We start from the raw sequence: 17,250 nt of genomic DNA on the forward strand, positions 1-17,250 counted from the left end.
TTTAATTTGATGTCCCATCTTCACTTGAATCCGCCCCTGCTTTTTTGGTCACCTAAGGGGTCCTCTTTATTAGGAGTTCTACTGTTATGTATAAATACATACATATATTTATAAACTTAACAGGCACAGATCATATATTTCATTTAATTTTAGGCATTGCCCCAGGCAAGTGATGAAGATCAATCATTATTTTATTTTGTATCCGTTGAGATCCAGCCACTGATAACCACAGTATTGTCATTTTTTCAGTAATATGCCTATATATACATATACATATATTTTTCATTTATTTTTAGGCCTTGCCTCAGGCAAGTGATGAACAGCTAACGTTAGTTGACCTCATTACAGCTATCCGAGCCCTTCCAACTGACACGTTAATACAAACAATTAAACAGGTTTTAAAAGTACCTCCGTTCACCATTAAGAATAAGGTAAGTAGTAGTTATTATTTTTATTTTCTTTTTTAATTTAAAAGATGTATTGTCTCCCAAATACATGAAAAATAAATTAAAAAAAAACAGATTTTGAATAGGCCGTTCTGCAGTTTTAATAAAGTTAAAATGTGAAAGGTGATTAGGTGAATTCTAAAAATATGTCTAAAGCTCTACACTATCAAACTACTGTAGTTTGATAAAAAAAAAAGTGCCCAAATATGGTCGTGATATTCCCAAATAATATGGTAGTAATGACATCATCATGTCCATATATGTCCACATCAGATTTTGTTGTCACATAAAATTTGATAGTGTAGACAAAGCTTAAGTGAATACAAATCATATCCTTGAGATATTTATTGAATAAATAAAAATTATGTTTATGTTTATGTCGCCTAAGGTTTATTGGTGAGTACAGCGACCAGCTCTTTTAAGGAGTTTTAAATACACAACAAAAAACAAAGATATAATACTGTATAACCAGGGAAGAGTTGGTATAACATAGATTTTATTTTTGTTCATGCTAATACAAAAAAATAAACAACAAAGTAGACTTATATTTGATTGGATATTATTCAGTCAGATGATTGATCAATACTTAAATCAGACTGCCTGTGACGTATGTAATCTGCTATCTTTTTCAACCACCACCATTTAAACTTATTTTAATTTTAATTTTAACCGGTGGCCATGACTTAAAGTTTGTTTAACAAACTTATTTTTGGCCTCCATCCACACGCCACCTTATCCTAATTTTGTTATTTCAGTTTAACGAATACTATATTATATTATCATGTGATTGTATTTATTTGTGTGTGGAAAATCAATAAAACAAACAAACAAACAATGTATTACAGTTAATATTACATTATTATAACAACATTAATATATGTATGAGTATATTATTATTGTTATTGTTTATATTGAAATACTAATCATTATGTGAACACATTTATTTCAATATCTGTAAAAACTCAATTTAGTTTATAAAGTGCTTTAATTTGTTATGCTGAATAAAGCAGATAACCTGAAAATGTACAGTAATGATTACTGGAACTATAGTACTCATTATAGGCCGAACTAAGGGGTTGTGTCCAGACCTCATCACCTGTTCCTAAACTAAGAACTACCAGGTTGCTGGCAGAGCTAGAGTATATGCCATTCCCATATGAAGAAACCATAGTGTCCCCATTCTTCTTGATAATAGTTCCCATATAGTTTCCACTTTTAACCGCTTTCTTCTGAGATGTGTAATGAAATATGTAAGTGCCTGGATACTGACAAACAAACTTTCCTGTTTTCTTATCATAGTGATTGCCTATGTTTGTGATAACATGGTTGTATTTCATCGGATCGCTTGCAGAAAGCTTTCCTGGGGTTGTTTTATAAACGACGGAGAATGCCGATTTCTTCTGGATTATAGGAGCAGCGTGTTCTCCTTTATCTCCTTTTCTCCCTAGATCTCCCTTTAATCCTTTATCACCAGTAAGACCCATTGCACCTTTTTCGCCATGATGCCCTTTATTTCCTGGTAACCCTTTGTTACCGGTAAGACCCACTGGACCATATTTACCATGGTGTCCCGTATCTCCCTTCTCTCCTTTTGGACCGTCAATCCCTGCATCTCCCTTTAGACTTGTCAATTGCTCTGCCTCTCTTTTTTCTCCTGTTACCTCTTGGATTTCTTGTGGAGGACAAATACATTCTTGAGTACCAGTTGATTGAATAGCACAGATAAGACTGAGTTCTATCAGAATTGTAACGTACAACATCTTGGAACTTATCTGAAATCGGTAATATTTCCCGAAAATGAATCCAATTGTAAATTTTCAAACAAATTATTCTTAAAACAAATAAACCAAGCCCTTTGGAAAGTGACTGCAGAAATCAACAGAGGATGCACTATCAATGGAGAACAAAAACTTGTATCCTGAATTTTAAACAGGCTTTTATAATCCACTAAAAACTAAATAAAAAATATTCACCATTCACCACTGCGACTAAATCAATTGACAATTTTCATCATGCGCCATCAAGGACAAATAATTATCTTGTTCATTTGGCAGCAGGTGGAAAAACTACCCAAAGAAGAACAAAAAAATATATAATTTCTACTTACTAGGCACTGAAGAAGGTAAACTTTTGTCTTGTAAGTTGTTAATACAACAATACTTAAATGTGTATTGTTTCTCAATGTGAGCGAGCCGCACCACACCGATTCTTTTATACACTTTGGTGTGCATTATTTCCGTTTGTAAATTCAATGCCACATTCCACAAAAATTCCCTTTTAAATCCAAGCTCTTTCACACAGTTCCTTATTCTGGGAATTGTTTTCCCAAGGAAGAGTAGGATTTATCTTGGTCTTCCTTGTTTTTCCAGATGAAAGTTTTTTTCCTGTCAAAATGTGTGCTTTAAAAGTTCTTGCGGATAATATTTAAACAGCAGTTTTGTTTCCTTAATAAGTTCAGGTTACAGTAGTTAAAATAATTAATGTAAGATAACTGTACAAATATATATCCCATAAAAGCAAAAGAAATGAAAGTATAAATTTATTATATATAAAATTATAACTCATGAATAAGATATTGTATCTCATTAAAAAGATTCATTCGGTTGGTATTACAAATAAAATATAATAGTTAATTATATCTTAATAGTAATAGTAAATAACGATTATTTTATTTACCTGACGTTTCGCCAACTATCAGTTGGCTTTCTCAAAGTGTAGTGACACGTATGTCACCGTTGACCTCTCGATGATGTTTAGTAGTCAAGTGTGGACCAATGTGTTGACCACGTCATCTAGAAGTCAACAGTGACATACGTGTCACTACACTTTGAGAAAGCCAACTGATAGTTGGCGAAATGTCAGGTAAATAAAATAATCGTTATTTACTATTACTATTACGGGTGAGATATAATTAACTATTATATTTTAGATATTGTACCTCTTGCAATAATGATCATAAACATTGTTGATCTAAGCTGTATTTATGAATTTTGTTTATAAACTCTCCGAGGTGTTAATTATTTGCGAGGGGTTTAGCGGGGCGTTTATCCGAGTCATTTATAGATGTGGAAGTCAATGAATTTTACTAAATATATAAATGTGTTATAATACAATATTGTGTGTAATGCATGTGGTGGGGCGTTTATTTGGAAGAACAAAATTAGGACCATGGGGCGTTTATTCCAAACGATGTTCTATGCCGGGAAGGATGTGTTTATTCAAAGCGGGACGTTTAATTTAATAAATGTAGTATTTGTATTCCTATTAAACGGTTAATGCCTCTTTTTTTTTATTTTAGAACCAACCCTCTTTAGAAGTTAGTATGCTCCAATTTCTGTATGCCTATGTGCAGCGTTCTGGTATCGTTGGAATACGAGATTCCTGGCCTTCATTGTTGTCTCTGTTGAGAGACGGACTACAGTTGACCCTGTCTCCTCCTGGCCAGTTTATGCTGTTTGGGTAAGAACAAAATATGGTGTATTTTTGTTAATTTTTTGATGCGAAAACGAGGCCTGGGTTCCATTGTAATTTTCTTTTTTCATTTCGTTAATTAGGATTCTAAATGAGTTTGTGCATCGTGCTCCACCTTTCGAGGAAAGAAAAGACATCCGTGATTTACAGGACATTACGCAAAAACTCATTGAAGCCTGTAACCTGATTGCTGGATCATCGCTCGAACCCACGACTTGGCTCAGAAGGAACGTCTCTGTCAAGTTTGAGCCACAGAAAAATGTAATTGGCGACGGTAAGTTAAAATATTGTATTATAAAGAAATAATGAAAGAGAATGGGGAGAATATTTTTTTAACACATCTATTGTTATATAGAAACGTCTTTTTGAAAAAGCCGTCTTTATAACACTCTGTCTACACTATCAAACTTTATGTGACAAAAAAATATGTTGATGTGCCCATATATGGACACAATGATGTCATAACACTACCACAAAAAATATGTGATGTACCCATATATGGACACAATGATGTCATATAACTACCATATTTGGGCATATCACTACCATATTTACTTACTTCTTCTTTATTGTATCAAACAAAAAAAACATTTTTTCCTTTGAATAATTATTTTTTATGACAATAAACACAAAACTTGTTTTCTTAGGAACTGATGACGAAGATGGTGATAACTTGAAAGACACGACAGCCAGTGTAAATGCTAAGAATAAGCTGTATTCACAGTACAGTGTACATGCTCTTACAATATTAGCCGAAGTATGAATTTTGTTTATATTATTATTATTTTAGTATTTGAAATAAGAAATAAATATACAAAAATGAAAATATCTGTTTATTGTGTATGAACATGCTGTAAGTAAACTTGTCTTTCTGTCTGTCCCATAGGCGGATTCAAGTTGGGGTGGGGTTAGGGGATTCGGGGTGGGGTAGTGTGTGTTCCCAGTCAGCTGCTAATTGTAATGAAAATGATAGGACACTAATTTCAGTTGGACACCTACAAATTTGCCATTTTTAGGTCCTGTGCCCCTTTTTTAAAATCCTGGACCTGCCATTGTGTCTATGCCTGGTCATTTCATTGGCATTATAGGCCGATGGAACAATATATTTAGTTTTTTGGGCCTAAACTGGGTGTATTATAATTAAAAAATGAAACATTGTCTGCTTATTAAGTAGAAAATTATGGTTGATAATATTTGTGTGTTATTTATTGACTCTTTTTATAATACAATTTTGTTTGTACTATAGTTACTTGCACTGTTACTTGATCTAGTATACGGTAGTGATGAGAAGGATAAAGTGCTCCCTCTATTAACATCCATCATGCATAACGTTACACCTTATCTGAGAAATCACAGGTAAAGATCTAGACAATGCTCAGTCATATCAGTTATACAGATTATTAGTTTGGCCCAATGTACAGAAATGTAGATTGTTAATGGAAAATATATACACAAAAAAATTGACGTACCACAGAATATGAACAGTTTTGAAGAAGAGCTGCGAAACGGCTTGAGAAATTGAAAAAAAAAATAAACTTTCAAACTATTTGTTGTTTTGTCAACTCTCCTAATACCGCACTCTCTTAAAACCAGAAACTCTCCCAATACCAGGAGTCCAAACAGTCACAAATTTCTATTTACTATTAAAAACACATTCCGAATACCAGACTTTCCGGAAAAGTGCTATTTTGATATAGCTATTAAAATTGAATGTACTAACATTGAATAAACTGATTGCGAACTTAGTATCGTTATGTATTTTTTCAGTGCACAGAATGTTGCAAGTTTCCGTGCCTGTACCAATCTGGTGGCGAGTCTGAGCGGTTACCAATACACGAGGCGTTCTTGGAAAAAAGACGCTTTTGAATTGTTACTTGATCCAGCCTTCTTTCAAATGGATGCTGTTTGTGCCAATGGGTAAGTTATTCATTTATATCATTTACAATAGAATTCGTCACAGGAGCGTATCTACACGCTTCCTCTTTTGACAGCTAAATAAAATTCTTTACTAAAGCTCTGTTTACACAAACTAATGCATAAAATTAACAAGGATAAAAATTTTTTTGTCAAACTTGATTTGGTATTGTAGACAGCTTAAGATCAAATTAAATCAAATATTCTTTATTCATCAAACATAACACATTGTGAAATACAACAATATATGAATACATTTAATATAAAGAGACTATTGATAGTGTTATATTTATTCATGATCGCTTTTACATATCTAGATGGCGCTCTATCGTTGACAATCTTATGACGCATGATAAGACAACATTCAGAGATTTAATGGGTAAGTTTATATATTATATATAGTTATATATAAAATTAAGCACAAACTATTTTGTTGGGGATTTCCTACTTGGTTGCTCTTTGACTGCTATGCACATTTTCTGTTCCTAGAACATATCAATAGAATGTTTGTTTAGTATCGTTTTGCTATTTAATAAATTAACTCCAAAACACCCATTATTGTAATCCTATAAAAAATATATAACGGTGGATTTAAAAATATAATGTATTGTGGCCGAGTGCTTAAAATTAATTAAAATAAGTTTGTTCAATGAATTTTAACATCAGTCCAGAGCCCTGTTTTTTTTAGAAGGGTGTTTTTTTTATTATTACCTTTTTTTCTATGTTTATGAATTTTCGTATTTTTATTTTTAAGGTCGTGTGGCTGCCATACAGAACACCTCCTTAAATCTTTTCACGAGTCGTGAACAAGAGATGGACCAACGTGCGCAACTTTTGAAACGGCTCTGTTTCACACTTTTCTGTAGCGAGACTGACCAGTATGTACGTTTGCTACCAGACATACAAGAACGACTTGCAGAGTGCCTGCGATTGGTCAATGTGCCCGTCGTCCACGAACAGGTGTTTGTTTGTTTTAGAGTTTTGCTGCTTAGGATTTCACCACATCACCTCACAGGGCTTTGGCCGACGATGATGTCAGAACTTGTAAGTTGTTATAGCTAATTGAATTAATCATTAGGGAGGTTTCGCAACCTTACGAATACGATAACGAAAACGGATACGTCACACATTTGTGAAACTTTTGAGCTGATCCCCATTTTATATACGTAAATCGTATTCGTGTTGACGAATATCGCCAGTCATATTCGTGCCTACAAAACGAGTATAGTTTTTGATCCATTTTGCATTTGAATCCGGAATGATTCATGATTATAATATAATTATAGATTTATTGAAAGTAATTTACTAAAGTAATTTACTAAAATGCCAGGTAAATTTTGATAAATTGCAGTTTTTAAAGTCCTCACTCGCTTTGATGTTACGCTAGGCCTAGACAGCTGGCCAAGCACCAAGCAACACGTACCTGCGCTTCGCTCTAATTTACCGCAGTCATATTTTGGACGGCGCTCTCAATATTTTGTTGCCATGCGAAAAAGATTTTTACTGGCTTCCGAAAAACGAATACGTGTGCGTAACGTATCCGTTTTCGTTATTGTATTTGTAAGATTGCAAAACCTTTCTATTGTATATTATGTTTTACTATAAATGTTTAGAAAGGACTGTATGAACAATTAACTACAGATGCTAAGATATTCTTTTACTTTCCCACGTTTATGTTTTAGTTTCTTTTTCTAAACCGTTTCCTTAACTTGTAAAAAAAAAAATTCAACTTCCTTTTGCTGGTAATTTGTACATTTCTAAGTCAGAGTTCAGTAAACTTGGCAAATTGCCAATATTGTAACCAACAAAACTCTGGTGTCTGTGTTTAACAGAACTAAATTGTAGCAATTGTAATTATATAGCAACCTCTAGTGTTTGGTGTAACTTGTGTTATCAATTGTAATTAATATATAGCAACCTCTAGTGTTTGGTGTAACTTGTGTTATCAATTGTAATTATATAGCAACCTCTAGTGTTTGGTGTAACTTGTGTTGTTAATTGTAATTATAGAGCAACCTCTTGTGTTTGGTGTTGGTTGTAACGTGTGTATGAATTGTAATTATATAGCAACCTCTTGTGTTTGGTGTTAGTTGAAATGTTTGTATCAATTGAAATAGTACTATAGACTTAGAATTTGGAGTTGATCACTTACTAAATTACAGTGGAAAAATGAAAGTATTTCTTTAACATTAGGAATTTCACTATTTTTTAGAATGTTAATCTTTTTGTTTGTTTTTTTTTTATTTAGGTTCAGGTGTATTTACATATGGAAGAACAGTTAAAAGCTGTACAACAAGAGCAGGGTAAGCCATCAACTATGAGACGTGTTGCAAGCGAGTTTTCTATATTTGGTAATAACCAAGTACGTATTACAAGGGAATGGCTTGGCTGTTATTTGGCAGCCTGCAAGTTCTTGGACATGGCGCTGTCACTTCCAACTGAAATGCTGCCGCAATTTCAAGTGTAAGTTGTAGGATAGAGGAACTATCACAATACTGGTATAGTAATATGAGTATTGATACAAATATATGCAGTACCAGGTAGGCTGCCTAGCTTTTAAAGCCATGAACAATATTGCCCCTCGATACATCACCCAACGATTTTCCACTGTTCCGATACACTCTATGAGGACTAGGACTGCTTCCAGGGGAGACTTGCTGGTACCCAAAGTTAAATTGGAATGTTTCCGGCGCTCTTTTATTTATTCTGCTTGTATTTTATATAATGTATTACCTTCTGTTTTGAAAGAATGTACCAATATTAACTCGTTTAAATTTAATTTTAAAAAACACATTTTATCGTAATTGTTTAATTGAATTTTTTTGGATAATTATTTTTTTATATAATAGTTTTAAATTTAAATGTATATAGTAGATTCGTATTAGTTAAGTATAGTTTTATATATTTTGTCATTTTCAAGAGGGCCCCCGAATATCAGCTGGCCTGCGGGTTCAGCTGGAAGGGTTACCCTCTATAAATAAAGTTGAAATAAAAAAAATAAATAAAAATATGTAGTTTACAGTTCCTTAAAAACATAGGAATAAAGTTAATAAAGTTTTGGCAAAAATGTAGCATTAAATAGACGTGAACCATAGAAGGGAAAATATAGAATTGGAACGGGAGAAAACGTTTTTAAAGTTATAGCAGAAAGAGAAATAGAAAATCACCATATGAGCTTATTAAATAGTTTATAATAACATTGGTGCCCTCTATACTCATCATCATTGTGGTAGCTTCAGTTAATACCAATTTCTAAACATGCAGAACATGTATGATCATGTGATCCTTTTTTTGTCTTTTAAAGCACTGTAGGCCCAGAAGATTTCGTAAAATGTGCGAAGAAAAATTGACATTTATTTATTTTATTTTTTCTCCAACAGATATAAGTGGGCATTTATTGGAACAAAAGAAGGAGTTTCCAAGAAAGATTTCATCCCTCATATTACTAGAGTTTCTAATATGTTAAATAATCGTCGAAAGGTAATTATATTAGTGGCGCTACCAATTTTGTAATTTTCCAAGCTACTGTCGTTGAGAAGAAAATTATTTTGTGTGTGGTAGTACTGTATATTGTCCTATCTATTTATTTGTTCGTCTATCCAAAAATTGAATGTTATTTTCTTTGTTTTATCTTATAATCTAAACTCAATACATAGGGGTTGCTGATACTCACATGTTATGCCGCATTGTTGCTTTCGCAACCCCTTGAACGAAGAAGTAAATGAAATAACATTTTCAAAAAGATTACAATTAAATGATGAAATAAACATTGCAATATTTTTTATTTTGAATTTAAGTTTAAAAATTGCTGTTTTTTTTGTAAGATTGAAATATCATATAAAATTTCATCTCATACTCATAATACATGGTTACAAGATCATTGTGAGATTCGAGCCGTGCGCATGCATAGATCAGTGAGCCAGCGTTTGTGGCGATCATTGTTGTTTGTACCGATTGATTAATCTTTCCATTTTTGTTTAATTTCATTGTTGTAGGGAGGAATTCAACCGGAAAAATCATTTTTGAAAAGAACTCCAGGAAGACCACTCCTTAGTATGTATCGGATCAAATCATTGGACCAACTTTTACCTTTTTTCAATACAATCTGTGATTTTAGCCAATTGAATGAGCCGTTAGAAAATATGACTTCCAAGAAAGCCTATTCAACCAGCAAGCAAGATGATCAGCGGGCAACGCCTAAGGAATATATCGAACGGCTGATGGAACGAGATTTCCTGATACCTCTTTCCTAAAAATATTTATGATGATTGAGGGACCAATATTTATCTTTCAAATTCTGCCAATTTATGTGAACTTATAGTTAAACATTTCTCATATGTGTTTAATGGACACTAAAAACGTGACATAATATGTGGAGTTTCGCAAAATTGATCAGCATAGTTTTAACGTACCACACTTATATGAAAGTACATGTGCACCAATTAATATTTTTTCTGTTAAATATAGAAAGACTGAACAATTTTAATTAAAAGGTAATGTATAAAACTCCATTTTTTTTAGTTGGAGTAAAAGATTATTTTTTAAAGTATACCAGATTTTTCTGAATTAGTAAAGTTTATTTGTGTTTGTGGTTTCCTGATGTCACAAAATTTACAAGTGCAATAAAGTTTGCATATTAATGTAATGTATTATGTTTTTTTTTTAAATATGGACAAAAATATGAAGTACTTTTAATTTCCTGTGATATAAGCCGTTTTATATTTTTATTTAAATTGGTATCATTGTAACTATATACATAAATACAAAAAAAAACATTTTCTATTCTAACTATAATTACAGTAGTAAATTTAGTTGGTGTTTGATTAGGAGACAAGAATGATAATACAAAATGCTATGGCATGCATGCCTGTAGGGTGGCACGGCTGTAGTATGGCACGCCTGCAGTATGGCACGCCTGCAGTATGGCACGCCTGCAGTATGGCACGCCTGTAGTATGGCACTGCTGTAGTATGGCACGGCTGTATTATGGCACGGCTGTAGTATGGCACGCCTGCAGTATGGCACGCCTGCAGTATGGCACGCCTGCAGTATGGCACGCCTGTAGTATGGCACTGCTGTAGTATGGCACGGCTGTAGTATGGCACGCCTGCAGTATGGCACGCCTGCAGTATGGCACGCCTGCAGTATGGCACGCCTGCAGTATGGCACTGCTGTAGTATGGCACGGCTGTAGTATGGCACGGCTGCAGTATGGCACTCCTGCAGTATGGCACTGCTGTAGTATGGCACTCCTGCAGTATGGCACTGCTGTAGTATGGCATGCCTACAGTATGGCACTCCTGTGGTATGACACTCCTGCAGTATGGCACTCCTGCAGTATGGCAATCCTGCAGCATGGTACTCCTGCAGCATGGCACTCCTGCGGTATGGCACGCCGCTGCTGTATTGCATGCCGCTGCTGTATTGCATTCTGATATTAAGTAGAATATATAAATACAGTAATATTGTGTATTTGTTTGTGTTTTCAGTATATTTTTCTTAAAATTGAGATCATTTTAAAATCTTTCGTGGTTTACATTATTGCTATTATATAATAATAATAATAATAAGATTTTTATAGCGCACATACCACTCCAGAGTGCTCAAGGCGCATTTAAAAATAAAAAATAAATAAATCATACAAATTCCTGACAAATAAAATGCAATTTCTTTGGAGGGTCCCCATCCGTTGTCATTCTGTCGCGGTCCCGGACCCCGGATAATGATTGATAATGATAATGATTGATTATCGTTTGTAATATCTGTTATTAACAAACTGTTTCTGTGATGAAATTTGTACAACTCAAATTTGACCAAAATGTTTTGGGACCGCCATAATGGCTTTGTAATTCATAATAAACCAAAATCACTTTAAACATTTTTATAACCGTGAAATTCAAGGGCTGTTAATTTCGAGCATCTAAAAAATCTGGTTGAGACCAAGTGTGTGCCTCATTTTTATGGTGTAACTTGGGTACAACTTGATACCCTAAAGCTCTGTCTACACTATCAAAATGAGTGTGTGCCTCATTTTTATGGTGTAACTTGGGTACAACTTGATACCCTAAAGCTCTGTCTACACTATCAAACTTTGTGATAAAAAAATGTGATGTGCCCATATATGGACATGATGATGTCATATCACTACCATATTTGGACACATCACACTTAAACTAGTTTAATAGTGTAGACAGCTTAAGAACTTTTTTCTAATTATTCAAATTTTTTGATCAAATTTGTTTTATTACAGTACATATTTATTTACCTTTTTTTAAACATTTTTTTTATAGTTGACTGTTTATATTTATTCAGTATCTTTATGTATTGTATTTTAATTATAATATTAACAATGTTTACTGTAATAATCGGATTTAATATATAGGTGCAATGAATAGATTGTAATTTTCTTTTCTAACTATTGTTATTGTTTCGTTCAAATTTAAATACAGAACAAAGATATTTTCTTCTGGTAACAAATTGGTCTTAAGATGAGTAATGTTTTATTTTTATATAGATTAGATTCATAGTGTTGGTTATTAAGATATGTTAAGTTAGGTGCTATCCTTCAATCTAGATGGAATGTACTTTGTATATTAGAGAACTTTTAAAGATTTATTTCATGCATGCGTAAATATAAGCCTATATGCAACTGATTATTAATTATATTGATAGTATTAATGAGGTATGGTATATAAATATTTAAGAATTTGGATGTGTTTTGTCTTCGAAATGTTAGGTTTAAAATAACAGGACAAAAAAAGCTGGCATGTTTTAAAACATGGCAATTGGTACACCTTTATTTTATTAATATAATTTTGAAAATTATAGCTTGTATCCGGGGAAAAACCTGAAAGTTTGTTCTGTACCTTGAATTAATTGTAATTTGTCACTTTAAAATCATTAGCTGCTAACTCTACACTTAATAGGATCAGACTGTCCTTTAAATTAGCTTATACATTTTCTCAGGAAATAATACAGTGGAAAGGGACACCTTTGGAACCCGAAAAAAAGTGTCCCCTTAGTAAGGGGTTGGCTAGTGTTAAAACACATTTTCCTTCACAGAAATTTCACTTGACATTTTCCCTGTTCTATTTCACAGATTGAAACTGTCCCTTGCATAGGGGTGTCTCTCTACTGTGAAATTTACTAGTTAAATACAGGTGCACGCCTCATTCCTCGACAATGTAGATAACATGTTTTTCAATATTGGTTCTGGGATTCGGTTGTTGTACATATTATATTATAATAATGGAAAATATGTTGGAATATGACTGCTCAATAAAAAACTAATCTTGTAAAATATTAATCTTCACATATTTTTATTTCTAAAAAAAATCTCATGTTTTTCTCTGTCTTGCAAATTGAAGATATATCACAGTCTGTAAATCACAGACCATTGCTTTGTCAATTTATAATACTCTATTCTCAACTCGCATCACCAATAATTAGACTTGCTCAAAGTCTGTAGATTGTCTTTTTTATGTTAGTCCACCAGTCAGCATTTTGATTTTTGTCTGAAAGCTGTGCTCAAGTATTATACATATGAAACGCCATATGTGCCAAAATATTCATCTTTTTACTAATTTCAGTCTGGAACCTAGACTACGCCAATATTTCCAAACGTTTAAAAAGTTTTATTAGTTGTATAAGTTGTATTTATGGATGATGACGATGACTTTGTGTGTTCATGTGCGTTTAATGCTTTTTTTCTATCATGTTTTTTCATCAAGAACTTCTTTTGTAATTTCATCAAAACTAGTGCTGTCATCTGGATTTCGTTTTATTTGCGGCGCAACAGATTGGAATTTTAGTTTGAATTCTTCAACCTTTAAAGAGAAAACAAAAATTGTATTATATTATTATTTCGTATTTGTACTGAGATAGATGATTCTATTAAAGAACGCAGTTCCGTAGCCAGCAGTACGGTTGGTAAAGTTTCAACCTGACCACATTTTTACAGAGGCCTTTGATAACCCAGTGGCTTGAACAGAGATTGTTCTCTTTTCCTGAAAAAACTGGACCACTTTATTTTTTGTGACTCGTATCCGGATATTCACCCCCTGGACATTTACCCCCCGGACAACTACCCCCCGGACAACCACCACCTGGACCACTACCCCCTTAGGACAACTACCCCTTTAGGACAACTACCCCTTTAGGACAACTACCCCCCGGACAAATACCCCCAGGACAACTACCCCCCCGGACAAATACCCCCCCGGACAAATACCCCCCCGGACAAATACCCCCCGGACAACTACCCCCTTAGGACAACAACCCCCTTAGGACAACTACCCCCTTAGGACAACTACCCCCTGGACAACTACCCCCTGGACAACTACCCCCCGGACAATTACCCCCTAGGAACAATTACCCCCCGGACAATTACCCCCCGGACAATTACCCCCCGGACAACCACCCAGAAAACTATCCCTTTAGAACACCCTAACCACCCAGACCATTCAACAACCTGACTCTGCAACAGTGTATAATAGGAATTAATAACTATATTTTAATTTGTTACTTTGACGAATTACTATTCATTATTGTAAACAAAAGTAAAAGATTGAACATAAATATAGCCTGGTATAAACTGAAGATTGTCACACATGATCATAGGATAGTCGAACGAATTATATAGTACTCCCTGTATTTACTGTAAAGACTGGGTTCGCTAATAATAATAATAATTTTTGCGTCAGGACAATGCTTCGATAACCACTGGTCTTAAAAGAATTAATTTTTGTCTCAAATTTGTCATATATGTATTTTTGTACACTTGAAGAATAATATCACTTTTGATATTTGACCTCAATGTTCACTCACCGAATAAACGTCGATCTTTAAATAAATTCCCCTCAAATAAACGGTGACCATGTCACTCCCATGAAACATCATATGGAATAATCGGCGTCTATTTCCATTAGATTATACCCCCTCCCATTGAATAAACAACTTTCTTCCAATAAATGTCCACCTAAAAACCACCTAAACAATAAACAGCCCAGGCCGTTTTTTCAATAAATACGGTACTTTAAATCTAGCACATCTAGGGTCTAGCGTACTGTTAAACAGAATAATCGGTTAAAAACGGGTGTTTCAAAACTAGAGACCCGAGACCAGAGACCAGAGACCCAATACGAAAAGGGAGACCTAAATATACGAAAAGGGAGACCCACGTACGAAAAGGGAGACCCCACTATACGAAAAGGGAGACCCCACTATACGAAAAGGGAGACCCCACTATACGAAAAGGGAGACCCTAATATACGAAAAGGGAGACCTAAATATACGAAAAGGGAGACCCAATTATACGAAAGGGAGACCCAAATATACGAAAAGGGAGACCCACTATAAGAAAAGGGAGACCCACTATAAGAAAAGGGAGACCCCACTATACGAAAAGAGAGACCACACTATACGAAAAGGGAGACCCTAATATACGAAAAGGGAGACCCAAATATAGGTCTCCCTTTTCGTATTGGGTCTCGTGTCAGGTCTCTGATCTCGGGTCTCTAGTTTCGAAACACCCGTTAAAAACAGATGATTTCATTTTTACAGAAACCGGTCCTATATATTTGTCTACTTTTGGATGGGGGGGGGGGGGGGGTAGTTGACCGGGGGGTAGTTACCCGGGGGGTAGTTATCCTAAGGGGGTAGTTGTCCTAAGGGGGTAGTTGTCCTAAGGGGGTAGTTGTCCGGGTGGTAAACATCCGGGGGGTAACTGTCTAGGGGGTAGGTGTCCTAGAACCTTTGTGACTACATCACTGGACAGGATGGTAAACACCTTTATCAGTATAAATATGAATTGCTTGTTTTTATATTTTATTTTCTGTAATACTTTAAAGATGTATTGTCCCTTTGACTAATCCCAAAAAATTAAAAAATTCAAGATTTCGAAAAAAGGTGGGTCATTTTGAAGTATCATAATAGTTACAGTATTAACTATCACCAAAAATTTTTCGAAAAAAAAATCATTTAACTAAAATACAGACGTTTTTTTGTTTAAAAAATAACTTTGACTTCCAGTCAAAGTTTTCCATCAAAACATATCCCATAATGAAACGTGCTTGTTTCGCTACTCTGTATGCATATTTCATAAAACTTCTTTACGATCTGTGTGAAAATACCTTCTCAACTGTGACGAGTTGTAAATAATCCTAATTAGCATATGCAATATGCGTACTCGTGGTTTGAAATCTTTGTTTACTTTCGCTCGCGACAATTTTCCAGACGAAATGTTATCAAACTAATTTACCTGTTATTTACGTAAACTTGTTGTTTTGGCTCGAATTTTCGACTTAAAGTGAATAACTTTAATATTACTTTGATATGGCCAATTTAAATTTAGAATATTTTGACCATCATTTTTTTGTGTTTCAAGGGACAATACATCTTTAAAAGTAAAAAAAAATTGTAATACTACAAACTTACGCGTTTAAGTTTTTACAAACACCAACAATCATACTAATGAACGGCAAAAGTAATCACTTTTATTGGTAGAAATATTATACTACAAACTTACACTTTTAACACCAAGTATTTTACAAACACCAAAAATCATAAAGCCGAAGCCTGAGCATGCGAACAAGCTCCCCCAACCAAGTGCACGTAGACCAAGCGAACTAGGACTTTCTAGCACCTCTCCAGATTCCCCTTTCAAACGACTCTAGAATATCATTAAAAAAGATCAATCAATAGTTGCGAATTATAAAACAATCATAATAATAAATTACACGGTTATAGTTAATAATATTAATGTACAATTAATGTATATAGCGCAAAATGCGGGGCGCTGAACAATCAACACTAAAAATGTAAAACGTTATGATATGTTATAGTTAGTAAAAACACTGTATATTTTAAAATACTTTGAACATTGCTGGGTCCATCTTGCGAGCTCTTGCTGCAGTTAATCCAAATCCAAACACAACAGCTGCACCAGCCACACTACTCATAAACATCACATCTATAAAATAAATTGTGTCTCAGAAATTAATATCAATTATTATTACTACATAAAGTATTATTAATTAAGAAGTACTAGTAACTAATGCACTTTATTTTAGAAATACTTCTGCACTTTATGGTACAGAGTTAGGCCTAGAAGTAGTAGAGCATATTGGCATCGATAAATCCGTGTGATAGCCGACCTCGGACTAAAGTAGTAGACTGAAAGGCCTGGCCTAGCTTTTAAAACGTTGCCATATATGCCTAATTATTCAGGTTCAGCGTTAAAAATAAACTTGTAGTTTACAAAATATACAATATAAGGCAATGAAATTACTTTTAAATACATCGAATTTCTCATTTTGTTGGGTGGTGTGATTTAATGTTGAAACTGAAGTTTTGTTTTTGTTGTTCATGGGAGCTGACATCTTGATAACCTTTGTACTTTATTTTAACTGTTTTTATTACAA

The 17,250-nt window shown here is 34.0% G+C and overlaps 3 protein-coding genes across 5 annotated transcripts in view; 1 reads left to right on the forward strand and 2 right to left on the reverse strand.

Annotated features, from left to right (window-relative positions):
• The window catches only part of LOC140055325 (protein DOP1A-like), a 28,460-nt gene extending 15,336 nt beyond the window's left edge, over positions 1-13,124 (forward strand). For all 3 annotated transcript variants that reach the window (XM_072100641.1, XM_072100642.1, XM_072100643.1), the window contains 11 exons: positions 297-431; positions 3,745-3,905; positions 4,001-4,191; positions 4,565-4,674; positions 5,164-5,273; positions 5,685-5,834; positions 6,149-6,210; positions 6,586-6,875; positions 8,080-8,294; positions 9,212-9,311; positions 9,827-13,124. In XM_072100641.1, the coding sequence (XP_071956742.1) occupies positions 297-431; positions 3,745-3,905; positions 4,001-4,191; positions 4,565-4,674; positions 5,164-5,273; positions 5,685-5,834; positions 6,149-6,210; positions 6,586-6,875; positions 8,080-8,294; positions 9,212-9,311; positions 9,827-10,084 (1,782 nt within the window). In that variant the 3' untranslated portion in view covers positions 10,085-13,124. The remainder of the gene's footprint in view (positions 1-296; positions 432-3,744; positions 3,906-4,000; positions 4,192-4,564; positions 4,675-5,163; positions 5,274-5,684; positions 5,835-6,148; positions 6,211-6,585; positions 6,876-8,079; positions 8,295-9,211; positions 9,312-9,826) is intronic.
• LOC140055326 (otolin-1-A-like) lies at positions 906-2,612 on the reverse strand. Its single transcript, XM_072100644.1, has 2 exons — positions 2,554-2,612; positions 906-2,218 (listed from the first exon to the last, which is right to left on the reverse strand). The coding sequence occupies exon 2, from the start codon at positions 2,204-2,206 to the stop codon at positions 1,439-1,441; it is 768 nt and encodes a 255-aa protein (XP_071956745.1). The 5' UTR covers positions 2,207-2,218; positions 2,554-2,612; the 3' UTR covers positions 906-1,438.
• A 23-nt stretch (positions 13,125-13,147) lies between the features above and the next one.
• Positions 13,148-17,202, reverse strand: LOC140055327 (transmembrane protein 242-like). Its single transcript, XM_072100645.1, has 4 exons — positions 17,118-17,202; positions 16,702-16,799; positions 16,356-16,499; positions 13,148-13,656 (listed from the first exon to the last, which is right to left on the reverse strand). The coding sequence occupies exons 1-4, from the start codon at positions 17,194-17,196 to the stop codon at positions 13,543-13,545; spliced, it is 435 nt and encodes a 144-aa protein (XP_071956746.1). The 5' UTR covers positions 17,197-17,202; the 3' UTR covers positions 13,148-13,542.
• Between the last annotated feature and the right edge of the window lie 48 nt (positions 17,203-17,250).

Source organism: Antedon mediterranea, chromosome 7 (genome assembly GCF_964355755.1).
Source record: "Antedon mediterranea chromosome 7, ecAntMedi1.1, whole genome shotgun sequence".
NCBI classification, from domain to species: Eukaryota; Metazoa; Echinodermata; class Crinoidea; order Comatulida; family Antedonidae; genus Antedon; species Antedon mediterranea.